Raw genomic sequence first — 15,786 nt, 5'->3', positions numbered from 1 at the left:
AGATTAAGAATTCCTCATATCAATGAGGTCATATGATACATGTCTTTCTCTGATTGACTTATTTTGCTCAGCATAACACCCTCCAGTTCTATCCACATTGTTGCAAATGGCAAGATCTCATTCCTTTTGATGGCTGCATAATATTCCATTGTATATATATACCACATCTTCTTTATCCATTTATCTGTCTATGGACATCTTGGCTCTTTCCACAGTTTGGCCATTGTGGACATTGCTGCTCTAAACATCGGGGTGCACGTACCCTTTTGGATCCCTACTTTTGTATCTTTGGGGTAAATACCCAGTAGTGCAGTTGCTGGATCATATGGTAGCTCTATTTTCAACTTTTTGAGGAACGTACTGTTTTCCAGAGTGGCTGCACCAGCTTGCATTCCCACCAACAGTGTAGGAGGGTTCCCCTGTCTCCGCATCCCCGCCAACATCTGTCGTTTCCTGACTTGTTAATTTTAGCCATTCTGACTGGTGTGAGGTGGTATCTCATTGAGGTTTTGATTTGGATTTCCCTGATGCCGAGCGATGTTGAGCACTTTTTCATGTGTCTGTTGGCCATTTGGATGTAGAAGAGGGAACAATTAATTCTTAATGGGAGTCTCCTGAAAATCTTACAGAGAAGATAAGGAATATAAAAGATAAGCCATCTTTTGGTGAAAGGATGTTGTTATTGATCATGACGATGATAGATGAAGATTCCAATTATCATTTAATAAGTGTTTACTTAGTGCCAGATGGCATGCTGTGTTTTATATACATTACTACATTTGTTTTTCACCACAACTCCATAGGTATTACTAATATCAGCTTCACAGATAAAGAAATTGAGGTTCAGAGAAGTTAATTAAATTTCCTAAGGTCATATAAATAATAGTAGTTCAAAGATTGAGTCCAGCTTAATTGTGCTAGACACTAAGCCCCATTAATATGTGTTGGATACAATTTCCTTATATTGTTAAGTAGAGGCAACTGCATCTTATGTAGAGGAAAAAGTGTGAATAAGTTGATGGAAGCCTTACAATGCATTTCCTCTTTGAATATCATCAAGTAGTTTGGTGCTGCCCAAGTATAGGGGAATGGTTTCAGGTAATAGAATATTTGTCTCAGAATTGCTTATACTAGGGGTTAGCAAACTTTTTCTGTAAAGGGCTAGATAGTAAATATGTTAGGTGTCATAGGTCATAGAGTTTGCAACTACTGAACTGTCATTGTAGTGTAAAAGCAGTCATCAACTGTATATCAATGAGTGATCATGACTGTGCTAAGAAAACTTTGTGGATATTCAAATTTGCCTTTCAAATACTTTTAATGTCATAAAATATTACTTTTAATTTTCAGTCATTTAAAAATATAAAAACTGTAAAAACTATTCTTACTTAGCTCCATTGGTTGTACCTTAAGCTTAGTATGTCCAAAACTGAGCTCCAAATGCTCTCCTCATCCTCAAACCTATTCTTTCACAGTCTTTCGTATCTCAGTAAATTGCAGATCCATTGTTTGGGCCCAAAATATTAGAATTACCCTTGATTATTTCTTTATTTTTCTCTTCTGACAGCAGATTCTTCTGTACTTTCAAAATGTATCCAGAATCTGATCTCTTCTCCTACCTACACTGCGCCCTTTGTCCAAGTGTTCATTCTTCTTCTGGATTTTTGCAGTAGCCTCTGAATTGATTTCTGTCCACTTCTGGTCTCTTTCCCCTTCATGACCCCCCCCCCCCCACCACCTTAATGACTTCTTTGTTATAGAAGAGAGCAGCGGAGATTTTTGAAACCAGATGATTTAAATTTTAGGATTGCAGTGTGATTTGGGGGAAGTCACTTTACTTCCCTGAATCTCAGTGTTACATTTAAAATGGGCATAATACTTGTTTCATAGAATTGTTAATAGTATTGAATGAGATAATGTTGTAAAGATCTTTCTGGTACTGCACCCAGCAGAGAATAGGTAATGGAACAAATAAATTGTGGTTCCTTTTTCTCTTTTCTACTCCAAACAGATGAGCTGCTTTTCATCTTTTCTGGTTATGGAAGTGCTTATGTAACCAGGGCACATCTTATCGATGTACCTATTCATAAGTGACATTTGGCTAATAAATAAATCTAGCTTATGTTCCTGGTCCTTCCTTTTGCACTTTAAAAAAATTCCATTCATACCTTTCAGTTCATGTCTGCCTTTGTTGGCATTAAATGTATACAGTTCTTACAAATTCATGCCTGATTAGTAAAAGGGACCAGAGTTTATACTTGAATAGTAAAACTTTAATCTATTTTTATTGTATTCTATTCAGTTTTAATACCCCCCCCATGCCTTCTATTAGGGTCGTATATTTAAGTTACCAAAGAAGGATTGAAAACAACCAACTTCAAAATTTTTATTCATAAAAGCTAATCTGTTATTGATTGTAGCACCGTATTTAGCTAAGAACACTAAAGATGAGCTTGGCTTACCAAATTCAAGGTTACTTAAATTGTTAATTTTTCAACTCTAATATTTTGATCCTGGGTTGAAAAGAAGAATCATTTGAAGTATCCCCTTCTTACAGGAAAGAAAATATTTTTCTTGGAATTGTTCAGGCACTTTCTTATTAGACTTTCTCTAACTTAAGTTCCTTCATAGAAATCACTACATACTGAATATCCCTATATGGTTGGTATTTCTTTACCAGGCCTATTTTAGTGCTTTAATACACCTCAGTTGAAAGCTATTTAGCCTTTGAGATAAATTAATTCTCCAGTGACATTTTTCCCCTTTGCAATAATGGGAATTGGAAATCTATTCATGTTTCTCAGTATTAAAAGTATATTGTTTTATATTACTTGCTGGATTTAACTCAGTGTGCAGATAAAAAAACAAACGTTCTCTGCGGATTATCTCAAATCCAGGAAACCTAAGCTCTGGTTTTAAAAGCTAGCACTTGAGTTGAACAGTCAGGTCTTTTTATTTCTGTATCTGTTAAAACGGGGTTTTCCTCTGCAAAGTTCACAGTATATCTGAAGTAAGTCTTTAACTCAAGTTTGATGAGTAAATTCTTACTTCATAGACGCAGCCCAGTCCTACCTTCTACACTCTGGGGTGAGGTAATCAGTCTTATGCAAATAACTTGACTTACTTGAAGACTGAAGGTCTTCTGTTTTGTCCATAAATGTAGATGTAAGTGTCCCGCGTGGGAGGTCTTATCTGTACTGAAGGAATTGTGTGTTAAGCAAAGCAAAAATATTTAAAGTACTGTATGTCATTGTAGTCTTGTTATTTTGGATAATGGATTACTGGTTCCATAAGCACACCACAAACAGTTTTAAAGAGGTTGAAATTTTTTCCTACATCATCTTGGGGAAGTGGTGAGTTTATTCTTCTTAAAAAATCTTTACTTTTACCTGAGAGTTAATCTCAATTCTTATGCTCGGTCTACACTGGAGTAAGACGTGGTTGGTTATAGGGTTTCAGTCTTAGAGGAGTGAATTGCTCAAATTTACTGCAATGTATTTCTGATTTAATTTTGAAAATTTAGGCAGTTAAAACATTTTAGATATCAAAATTGATTTTTTTGTCTTATTATTCACTGGTTTGCTGACTCAAAACTATGTCTTAAGCCATTTCTTGCCTATATTTTTCCAGTGGGTTGTTTTATTGATATCCTAACATTCCACAGATGATGCGAATTTAATACTATTTGAAGCCTAGTTTTTTTTTATTTTTTGCCTCTTATTGTTTAGGAAGACAGCGCTGATGAGGGGTAATGTCTATATTTTATTCATATTACTTCTCACATACTTTAAGAGCGTGTTTGTTTTTTTTAAAGATTTTTTTTTTAAATTAATTTATTTGACAGAGAGAAAGACAGCGAGAGAGGGAACACAAGCAGGGGGAGTGGGAGAGGGAAAAGCAGGCTTCCCGCCGAGCAGAGAGCCCGATGCGGGGCTCTGTCCCAGGACCCTGGGATCATGACCTGAGCCGAAGGCAGACGTTTAACGACTGAGCCACCCGGGCGCCCCTAAGAGCATGTTTTGATGTTAAAACAAATTATATATATAAAATTTTATCCACATAGAAAAATCAGAAAAATGAAAATTTAAGACCCGCCTGAATATGAATGTTACTTATTGTAATTGATTTACAAGTAAAGGAGAAGAAAGATACTTGCATAAAAAAATTAAATAATTACTAGGATGAAAAATTGACTAGTACTGTATTTACACATCTATTTAAGATGCCATAAATTTCTGGTATAGTTTTGTATTTTGATAAAATCCATGTGGGGCGCCTGGGTGGCTCAGTCGGTTAAGCGGCTGCCTTCGGCTCAGGTCATGATTCCAGGGTCCTGGGATCGAGTCCTGCATTGGGCTCCCTGCTCAGCAGGGAGCCTGCTTCTCCCTCTTCCTCTGCCTCCCTCTCCCCCTGCTTGTACTTTCTCTCTGTGTCAAATAAATAAATAAAAATTTTTTAAAAAATGAATGTTTATTCCACAATAATTTAGGACTGCATAATACTTTATCTTTTTCTTTTGTTTAATCTGTTGAAAGATCTAAGTTATTTGACCTATATAATTTCCCACAGTCTGAATTTTGTTGATTGTGTGCCCAGGAACAATTCAACATTTTCTTCTGTCTTTTGTTTTTCCTGAATACTGACAGCTAGATTCAGAGGTTTGACCAGACTCAGGTTTGATCGAAAACTATGGTTGTGCTCCTATCACCAAGAGGCATATAATGTCTGGTTTTTACTCTTTTTTAATGTTATTAGTCATTGATGCTCAGTGCCTCTGGAGCTATTAATTCATTATGAAATGGTGATATTCTGATTTTTTCTTTTGGTTCCCATTTATTATCTGGAATGATTTTATAGACGATCTCTCTTATATACTCTTTGGGTACCAGTACAATTTATATAGGAAATGTAGGATGAATTGCATAGTTCTTTCCTTTTTCCCAGATTTCAAGATAATGAACTGGATTCCTGTCATCCTCAGAAGGTGACTAGTTTAGTGTAGTGTTGTTTTTTAAACATCATTGTGGGGCGCCTGGGTGGCTCAGATGGTTAAGCGTCTGCCTTCGGCTCAGGTCATGATCTCAGGGTCCTGGGATCGAGTTCCGCATCGGGCTCCCTGCTCCTTGGGAGCCTGCTTCTCCCTCTGCCTCTCTCTCTCTCTCATGAATAAATAAATAAAATCTTAAAAAAAGAAACCAAAACATCATTGTGATCTCATGACCAGGGAGAGCAGACTCCCCACTGGGCTTGATCCCAGGACCCTGAGATCATGACCTGAACTGAAATCGAGTCAGCGCTCAACCAACTGAGCCACCCAGGTGCCCAACTTTCTTTTCTTTTAAGATCTTTTGTTATGTTTATTTATGTTTGTTTTCTTATAGTTCAGTCTTCAGTACTGAAATTATTTTTGTTTTATTTCTAGTTCTTTCTTGGTTTCTGTTTCCTCATTTCTGAGTTTTTCTAATTCTGATTTATATTACTCTTTCATGTATTATATGATTTTCTTATTATATCTCATGAGACGTATAAATGTAATTTTTATTAGTAAAACATATAGCCCAAAGGATTATTTGACATACTTTAAACAAATAAGCAGCTGTAATTAATTTAGACATTGCTTTAAATCTTTAAATCAAGGCTTCGATACTGGGATCTGTGAATGAACTTCAGAGTTGATAACATTATTCATTACATGTGAAGTAGAGTGTATATGTATGGGGATAGGGAAAGAACTGCTTGACTTTCTTTACACTTCCAGAGGAGACTGTAAACTGTCCTCACAAAAATACGGGTAATAACCTTTGATTTATATAGGAAAAAGTCCTCAAATATTTCAATGATTGAGATTATAAGAAATGAGAACAAATGCTAGATATTATAGTTTTTTAAAAAGATTTATTTATTTATTTTAGAGAGAAGGGGAGAGAGAGCATGTATGGGGTCGGAGGGGCAGAGGGAGAGGGAGAGAGAGAATCTAAGCAGACTCCCCGCTAAGCACAGAACCCGATGCTGGGTTTGATCTCACAACCCTGCAACCCTGAGATCATGACCTTAGCTGAAATCAGGAGTTGGACCATAACCGACTGAGCCAAGTGCCCCTAGATATTGTAATTTTAAGATGCAGATGGCACCGTAGAAGATATTACATCAATTCCATTATCTATTTGCTTATGCCCTTTCTACTTTTATATAGATGGAGGGAGCGAGGAACCACCGGATCGAAGACAGTCAAGTGTAGACTCTCGCCAAAGCCGCTCTGGGCAAGGTAAGCTTTCATTAAATTTATTATTAAATTGAAAAGATATCAGCTATTCCTTTCTAGTACTAACTCTGAGGTTTGGGGTTTTCTCTGGGTCTAGTTTAGATATTCTAGTTTCTCCTTTAGAGCTTTAAATGTTGTAATCTAAAAGTTCTATGATATCATTTATTCAAGATAAAATGAAAAATTTTCTCATGTCATTTTTTTAAATGGTAATACCTTAATAAGATTTTAAGTAATTTTGGAGCATTGTGATATATATCTGGATATCACTTTTGGAATATCACCTAAAGTAAATTTTTAACAGTAACATTTGTATTAGCACACTGGCTTTTTAAAATTTAATCAGTACAGTATTTGTTGCCTTATCTCTCTCAGAAGAAATGGTTTTTGTTTATAATTGCTATTTTAAATTAGGATCTTACTAATTATTTTCCTTTTCTGTTGAAAATTTATTATATGCTGTAGACTGGTTTTTTGAAGTGACAACTTCCAAACTAGGTAAAAAACATCCTGTATCAGTGAAATCTTCAGATAGGCCTTCCCTAATTAACTTATTTAAAATTGTATGACTAGTGCCTCCACATTCGTTTTTCTTCATAGTACTTATCACCTTTGTATTTATTTTATTTTCTCTGTCCCAAACTAGAATGAATGTTTCATGATTATAGAGATTTTTGTCTGTTCTGTTTATTACTGTATTTCCAGTGTACCAGGCACATAGTAGTTACAAATAAATATTGCTGAATGAATGAAATGATCTCTAAGAGAATGGAATTGAGAACCCAAATTGATGAATATATTACAAAATTTCAGGCAGTCATTTTGACTGATGTATGATTCTTAGAGAATGTTTACTTATAAATAAAATAAAGCTTTGATTTACAAATATATGGTGTTTTTTATCCTGTAAAAGCTCCTGGTTCGTTTATTCCATAATCCTATTACCTTTTTTCTCCAGGTTTGCTCTTCCCAAGTTTTAGAGTTGTACTGTTTTTATAAAATTATTTGTTGCAGAATAAAAAGAGGAATAATATATGCAGGTTGATTTGGAAATTTTAACTTATACTAGTAGTTACTCATTCTTAAATAATATGCATGGTATATCAGGAATTTGTCTAATTTTTCTTTTTTTCCCCTTAAACATATTTTTATATGAAAGAAGAACTTAAGATGAATTACAGTATATAAGTATATCAAATCAACACACTGTACACCTTAAACTTTCATAATGTCATATATGTCAATAATATCTCAATAAACCTTGGTGGGGGGGAGAAAGAAAATGAACACATGTATGAAAGACCCTAAAGATAAAATTAGTAGAAATTAATAGAAAAATTTATACTAATTTTTATTAAATATAATAATTTGTATTAAATGTCACAGATATAGATATGGGAGATTATTCATTTATCTTATGCCCCTTGGGCTGTGTCAGTTAAAATATTTTTCAAATCACTGAGTGTAGTTGAGTTTTAATAACAAAAGCTGAGGGGCACCTGGGTGACTCAGTCAGTTAAGTGTCTGCCTTTGGCTCAGGTCATGATCCTGAGGTCCTGGGATTGAGCCCTGCATCCGGCTTTCTGCTCAGCTGGGAGCCTGATTCTCCCTCTCTCTCTGCCCCTCCCCGTTTGTGCTCACTGTCTCTCTCAAATAAATAAATAAAATCTTTAAGAAAACAACAAAAACAAAAGCTGAACCTAATAACAGCAAAATCAGTGATCTCCATGACCTTGAACACAACTACCTGATCTCAATTAGAAATTACCAGGAATTGCATCATCATCAGAGTTAACTAATAGTTAAAGTGTGTTTCTTACTTCTCTGAGATTTTGTTTATAGTATTTCTTTATTCAGAAGACAGAAATAAAAATTACAAAGCCATCTATAATGAGCTGAATGAGCATCAGTATTATCAGGAGTAAAGAGATGGGATAAACATGCACTTCTACTTTTGCTCCTTGCCGAAACCTGCTAAATAGTTGGTAGAGGGGGATTGGAGAAAAGCCAACATCAACACAATTTTAGAAACTGGAGAGTATATGAATAATTAAAAACTGAACCCTAAGCTCAGTAGCAGAGAAAATCAAGAAAACAACCTCCAGAAGCTTCAAAAAACTCAAGAATGGTGGCATGTAGACATGGAGATGAAAGGAAGATTAGCTGAAAGTCAGTTGAAGAAGCATTTGATTCCTGAGACCTCTTCCTCAAAATTAGCTAACCAGTCAGCTGGGCAAGTGCCCAACTCCCCACTCTTACCCTTGGCAAAACCCAGAAATTTATTCTTTGTAATAAAATAGAGATTCTAGACTGGGAGACACCTACCAGGCATAGTTCAGGGCAGTCCTATACTGAAAATAGGACAGTTGGACTCCAGTTGTCTTTATCCTATTGGTACTAGGATACTGGCAGGTAGGCTTTCATATTTCAGGCAGGAGGTTGGCATAGTCTTTTCTGAAGAATCTGACTAAAAAGAAAGACACAAAATGTAGCCATCAGAGATTCCTTAAAAAAACAGCCCAGCTAGATCGCTCTATGTATCAAAGCTCTCAATCAGCCTTTTAGTCCTCTTCTCTTAAATATTAGCAACTAACCAAGGGTTACTTTAGATATTTGAGGAAACCCTCTAATGTATGAAAGATAGAGATTAAAATAAGTAGAATAAAGCAACTTGGAGAGAACTTGGAGAAATTTTGCAGAGAAAAATAATAGAACCATTATTAACATCCTTTGGGAAATAAAAGAAACTAATACAGTCTTTTAAAGACATGTAAGTTTTTGGTTTGGGGCTTTTTTTTTTTTTTTTTTTGCCTGCCTTGTACCCTTTCTTAGGAATTTTTAGGATATGATGCATCAAAATGAGAAAGTCACACAAATAAAAGGAAGAAATGGGTTACAGGAAATAGGAAGTTCAACAAAGGAGAAAGGTAAAGAAATCTTTAAGATGACAATGAGAAGACAGGGAGAGAGGAAAACCAAACAAGACTGGAGTAGGTTAGAAGCCTCCAGAAGAGTTGTCTCACGAAAATGAGATTGGTAGAAACCTGATGCATTTAATTATCTTCAGAAAAATTTTAAACAACTGGCAAAAGGTTTAGGGTTGAATTGGTGATAAATACATAAAATAATAAGTAAAAAAAAAAAAAAGTCCTAAATTCAAGGGAAAACAAATAATGTGTAGGAAAGGAGATATTCTTCAGAATAAGTCCTCAGTCCTTGGGGCAGGGTTTGGGGTAACTGATGTCTATGCCTGTCTTATCACTTTACTCCAGTGTGGTACCAGTATTTCCATTATTTGATTTGGACCATTATGGTTGGGAAGCAGTACTCTGAAGCCCGGTGAGCAAATCTGGTGTATGTGGCTTCTTTTTGTACAGTTGATAGATTTGATTTGCTAAAATAATTTTTATTATTTTTGCATCTATGTTCAAGTGGGATATTGACCTTTAGTTTTCTTGCCTTACAATGTCTTTGATTTTGGTACCGGAGTAATGCTGGCTTCCTAGAATAAGTTGAAAGTTGAGACGTATTTCCTCTACTTCAATTTTCCTAGAATGTTTTGTGTAGAACTAGTATTATTTCATCCTTAAATGTTTGATAGAATTTCTCAGAGGAGCCATCTGGGCCTGGAATCTTCTTTTTTTTTTTTTTTTTAAAGATTTTATTTATTTATTCATGAGAGACAGAGAGAGACAGAGGCAGAGGGAGAAGCAGGCTCCCCGTGGAGCAGGGAGCCCGATGCGGGACTCGATCCCAGGACCCTGGGATCATGACCTGAGCCGAAGGCAGACGCTTAACCGACTGAGCCACCCAGGCGTCCCTGGGCCTGGAATCTTCTTTATGAGAAAGTTTTAAGATACAAATTAAATTTCTTGAATAAAATATGACTATTTGAATTATCTTTTCTTGAGTAACCTTTTAAAATCTGTAGATCTTCAGTGATGTCACCTCTTTCATTCCTGATATTGGTAATTTGGGTATTCTTTCTCTTTGAACTGATCATTCTGGGAAGAAATATATCAATTTTATTGATCTCAAAGAATCAGTTTCAGTTTTCATTTATTTTCTCTGCTGCTTTCCTGTTCTGTATTTCATTGATTTCTGCTTTACTCTTTATTATTTCCTTTCTTCTTTCTGCTTTGGGTTTAATTTCTTTTTCCTCTTCTAGTTTCTTATGGTAGAAGCTAAGGTCATTGATTGGAACTTTCTTTTCTGTATAGGAATTTTAGTGCTATAAAATTTCCCTCAATGTACTGCTTTAGCTGCATTTCACAGAATTTGATGAGTATGATTTCATTTAGTTCAAAATACTGTCTGATTTCCCTTGTGATTTCTTCTTTAACCCATGTGTTATTTAGAAGTGTGTTGATATAGTTTCCAAATATTTGCAAATTTTTCATATATCTTATATTGATTTCTAATTTCGTTGTTGTCAAAGAACACTTTCTTTGAGTTGAATCACTTTTTATTGAAACTTGTTTTGTGCTCCAGGAAATGATCTATCTTATGTTCAGTATGCACTTAAAAAGAATGTGTATTTTGCTCTTTTTGGGTGGAAGGTTCCATAAATATCAGTCTGGTCAAGTTGATTGATAGTGTTGTTCAGGTCTTCTCTACTTTTGATGATTTTCTGTCTGCTCATCCTTTCAGGTACTAGGAGAGGAATATTGAAATCTCAAGTTATAAGTATGGATTTATCTATTTCTCTTTTCAATTATATCATACTCCTTATACTTCCGTTCTTCTGGTCAAAAGGATTCCCCTCCCTCAGAGATTTAAGTATCGTCTCAGTGAGAGCTGCTGATAGTGAAATAGGTTTGCCTTGGGGGCGGAGCTGGAAGAAAAAGGTAAAAAGAAAAAAAAAAAGCCAGGGGATTTTCCCTCAGTCCCATATGGAGCCACCCTCACATCCTTCATTCATTCTGCCTAACCAGGTAGAGAAGACTTGTTTCGCATCTTTCTGCTCTGCTGTTCCAGGATTTGGGTTTCCTTTGAGTTCAGGCTGGGAGTTTGGGGACATAAAAAACAGTAGGAAATGCGCCACTGAATTCGTTGTCCTACAGATTGGTTGTCCTTCAAATTTTGCTTTCCTTCCAGAGTTTGCCTGCTACCATTTATTTTTCAGTCTTCAGACTGCTGTTCTACTTTCCAGGGTTTTCATTTACATTCAGTGGTTTTAGTTACATTCAGTTAAGGTGGAGTGTACTTATTCCATCTTAACCCAGAACTAGAGTGCTTCCATTTTATTGTATTTTGTGTTTGCCTGTCTGGAGGGGTGATATTCAAATTATTAAACAATTAATATGCCATGAACATCAACTTACCAGAACAGATGGTAGTCTGTTCAGAACAAACACTAACTTTAAACAACTGATAGGCCTCTGTAGGTGTATAATGCCTGATAACCTGCCCTGCCTGCTTGTGGATTCAGTTTCTATTTAGTATCTCTTCTCCAATGATACTAGCAGACAGTAAGGTAAGGGGTCTGGTGAGATGTCTTATCTGTTTGGGCATGATAGCTCTCTCCTGTGTGTTAACTAGCTAGCTTGACCTCTGATCTGTCTCTCAGGTACAGTGGATTCTGACTCAAACATAACCACACTCCCTGCTCTGGCTTGGGGCAGAGACCTATGATGTCTTCTGCTTATAAAATGTAGGAGACGGGAGATGCCTGACTCCTTGCAGTGAGTCCAGTCCTACTCCTCTCATTCAGATTGCTGCCCCTGGGCACTTCCTGCTCCTTGCATCTATTGCTTCTGTGCTTGAAACAGACCTGGAAACACTCATCTTTCACAGTTATCCTCCTACACATGCTCTGGGCTCTAATTTCCTCACTCCAGTTGCATCTAGTTGCTGTCATCCATGGATTTTTTAACATTTATCCTCTATTATTGGCTTTTTGTTTTATTTTATAATGCTTTAAGAATTTTTCTTTTTAAAATACTTTTTGTCATTCCGCACTACCTCTGTTGTTGCCGTTTTAGTCTGAACTACCCTCATTTCTTTCCTTTACTACCATAATAGTGTCTTAACATTCTTGCCAACTTACAGTCTGTTGTCCATATGATAGCTAGAGTGCTCTTTATTAATACAGTGCTCTATTAATACAGATCAAATCATGTATTTCCCCAGACTTGAAATAAAACTCCTCAGTAGCCTCCTATCACATTCAGAATAAACTCCAGCCTTTATTACTCCCTACAGGACCCTCCCTGAATTGCCCTTTTCCTAGTACTCCAACTCTGTGCCCTCCTACTCCCTCCATTTTCTACTTTGTGTCCTCTCTGCTGGCCTTTTTGTTTAAACATGTTAAGAGTGTTTTCTTTTGAAGGCCTGTATACTTGCTCTTTCTTGAATAAAGTGCTGTAGATTTCTGCTTAGGTCAAAGAGGCCTTCCGTGACCATTCTACCAAATACCCAACCCTAACCTTCATAGTATTTATCACTACCTGAAAATAATTATTTATCCATTTACTTGTTTTTTTTTGTTTTCTCAATTACTAGAAAATAGTTTTCATTTGAGCAGAGACTGTCTTGTTCACCACTCTTCCCCTAGAACACTTGCATATATGAATTTGTCAGTATTTGTTGAATAAAAGAATGAACAAGTAGCACTTAGAGTGCTTGGGAAGGTATATGGATGTGCCCAGGACACATAATTGATCCAATATTCACTTCTCTTACTTAACATAAAAAGTAAAGCAGTGTAAGAAATTTTGTTGAGGGGCGCCTGGGTGCCTCAGTCGGGTAAGTGTCTGCCTTCAGCTCAGATCAGTCCTGTGATTGAGCCCCGAGTCGGGCTCCCTGCTCAGCCCGGGAGTGTGCTTCTGCCCCTGCCCCTGCTCCTGTGCTCTCTCACTCACTCTCTCTCTCTCTCAAATAAATAAAAAAATAAATTAAAAAAAAATTTTTTTGTTGTTGAATGTAGGTAGTTTATCAGACTATTCATTTGTGAAATGAGGCTCTTGGAATAGGATTGTAAAACTGATTGTGGCAGTTAAACTTCTGAGGTTGGTTGGTTATTTTCTGCTTTCCAGTCTAGCATATTATATATAATTGGGATATATTTTTTATTGCATTTAGTCTTGTCTTTTGAATCTCTATTTTTCCTGGTAATTTAGGAGTTCATTAACAGTAGGATCTTTGCATCTAGCACAGTGCTGTCTTGCAGTTAGGCCATCAAATTGACCGAGGAAGCTCATCAATTCTAGGAATTCTAGTTGTGTATTTCATTTACTTTATCAGAATTGGTTTTGGTGTACTAGCTCCATTTTCTGAAGCAAATGATTTTTCATTAGAGGTCACCCATATATCAACAGAACTTACTTGGTTCTAGATATTAAATAAATGCATGAACCAATGTGATATGATTGAAACCCAATTTTTATTTACTTTTGCAAGGATAGCATTATGCAGGTATTAGGCTCTGATATACAAAATGTGTATTGGTGTAGTAATGCTCATGATCAGCTCATGCTGGAAGACTGGGAAACTGTACAGTGTTTGACTTTGCATGATTCCCATTATCTCTAGCCAGTTTTATTTGATTAGCACATGCTGGTACATTTAGAGTAATAATACACTAAATTGTCAAATATGACGTGTTCTGATTATTTTTCTTTCCTTGCTAATATGTAAAATATTTAGTAGAAATGCGATGTTCGTGCTCTTAAAAACATACACAAATTATTTTTCAGTCTGGTAAGTTACAAAAATTTCTTTATTAAACCAACTATTTTATTATATAAAATGATAAGGAAAATTATTTCAGTATTTAGTGTTTCATTTTTATATCATTGTAAGAGTATATCTGGTATAGTGGATCACTAATAAACAAAATCTTTTATTGTTTTAGTAGTTTATCATTGTTATAAAAAAAATCACTTAGTTTTCAACATAGGTTGCTTTGGAAAAAAAAAAATTAATTATACATATGTGCCAGGCTCTGGGCGAGGTGCTTTTACATAATCCTCATTTAATTCTCAGAATAATGCTGTGAAGTAGGTATTATTTTCAGTAGGAAAATATTTCAGGCTTTATACTAATCTACACCAAAAGTTTCAAATCAGCTTTTTTGGTAGCATGTACTTAGAATCTTTCTGTTCTGATATTAAAAATTCAAATTTGTTGGTGGTTGGATAAGACCTGGAAGAAAGGATCTGAACTTAAGTGATAAATCTCTCTGAAGTGCCTTTATTTCTAGTCCTGTAATTCTGAAATTTAACTTCATGTTGATCATTCTTTGTATAACACTCATTTTTCATAGAATTAAACTTGAAATTGGCCTTTTAGCCAACAATTTATTATCTTGGGCTTCTAGGGATGTGTCAGAATGTGTTTACATATTTTAGTCATGCTTTTTTAAAATGTGAGTTATAATAATTTTACTAATTAAAAGATTACTTTTTACCAACAATGTAGATATTTAAAAATAACATGTTAAGGCTTCTTTCCCTTCCACTACCCTAAAGTAACCAATATTAACTACATTCAGTCTGTATCCTTTGATATTTTTTCCCTGAGCTCATATTGGCAAATGTAGGGGTGTGTGTGTGTGTGTGTGTGTGTGTGTGTATTAGTTTGAAGATTTTAAAAAATAAAATGCAATTTTAATTCATTATCCCACGGTTAACAATATAGCATGAACATCCCTCAGGAGCATACTTAAGTTCTAACTGTAAAAAATCTGTATAATGGTTCACAGCATAAGCAACCCATAATTTATTTCACCATTTCCTCATATATGATTCAGATTTTCAAAGCAATTCATAATCATTTATCTAGTAACTTCTTAAACTCTTGGAATTTGCAACTCCAAGCACATTTTGTGTCAGAACATACTAAGTATCCTACTTACATTATGATAATTGGCCTAGTTAACACTAGAAACATTGTAGAAACCTCTCCTTGCTTACCCATATTTATGAAAGAACAGGAATAAAAGCATGACAACTAAAAAGGTTGGAAAAAGGTATCTTTCCAAACATCTTTTTTGGCAAGAGATAAAAGTCATAAAACCTCTGAAAAACTCATAATCTGTAATTAAAGGCCATACAAAGTTGAATAACAAAGGGTGAAGAAGAGACCTGTTAGTAAAGGCTGGGATAAAGTTATTACTGAATAAATACATTTTTTGTTTTGTTTGAGGTACAGGTTGGATTTATTAGTCTTATTCCTAGTGAGAGATTAAAGAGCTGGTTCCCACAAGGGGGCAGACTAAGACTACCTGAAAACATTCATACTATAAAGACTATTTATTTTAAATTCATAGTTGATTTGTTAAGAAGAAAGAGGAAATTACCTGGGGCTAGAAATGAGTAGAGAGATAACTGGCTGATCATCCCGTGAATGGTACCATATTGGGGGCATCCACCAACCTCGTCCCCAGTGCAAGCATGGACTATTGGCATGTTGGACACTCAGCTCTGGCTATGGTCAGATTGGCCTTGGTGAGTGGAAGTCCACATCTCTGAGCCCATGTATAAATTCCATCCCTGCTACCATGGCCACTTTGTTAATGGGCC

At 35.5% G+C, this 15,786-nt stretch overlaps 1 protein-coding gene across 1 annotated transcript in view; it reads left to right on the top strand.

Annotated features, from left to right (window-relative positions):
* Positions 1-15,786, top strand: part of TANC2 (tetratricopeptide repeat, ankyrin repeat and coiled-coil containing 2) — a 318,672-nt gene that overhangs the window by 53,574 nt on the left and 249,312 nt on the right. The window contains exon 3 of the mRNA XM_081805955.1: positions 6,194-6,296. Coding sequence (XP_081662081.1) covers positions 6,194-6,296 — 103 coding nt within the window. The remainder of the gene's footprint in view (positions 1-6,193; positions 6,297-15,786) is intronic.

This window comes from Leptonychotes weddellii, chromosome 15 (assembly GCF_054177405.1).
Source record: "Leptonychotes weddellii isolate Sample4059 chromosome 15, ASM5417740v2, whole genome shotgun sequence".
In the NCBI taxonomy this organism is placed as follows: domain Eukaryota; kingdom Metazoa; phylum Chordata; class Mammalia; order Carnivora; family Phocidae; genus Leptonychotes; species Leptonychotes weddellii.
Note: the sequence above shows the minus strand (reverse complement) of the source record. Positions and strands in the feature narration are given on the sequence as shown.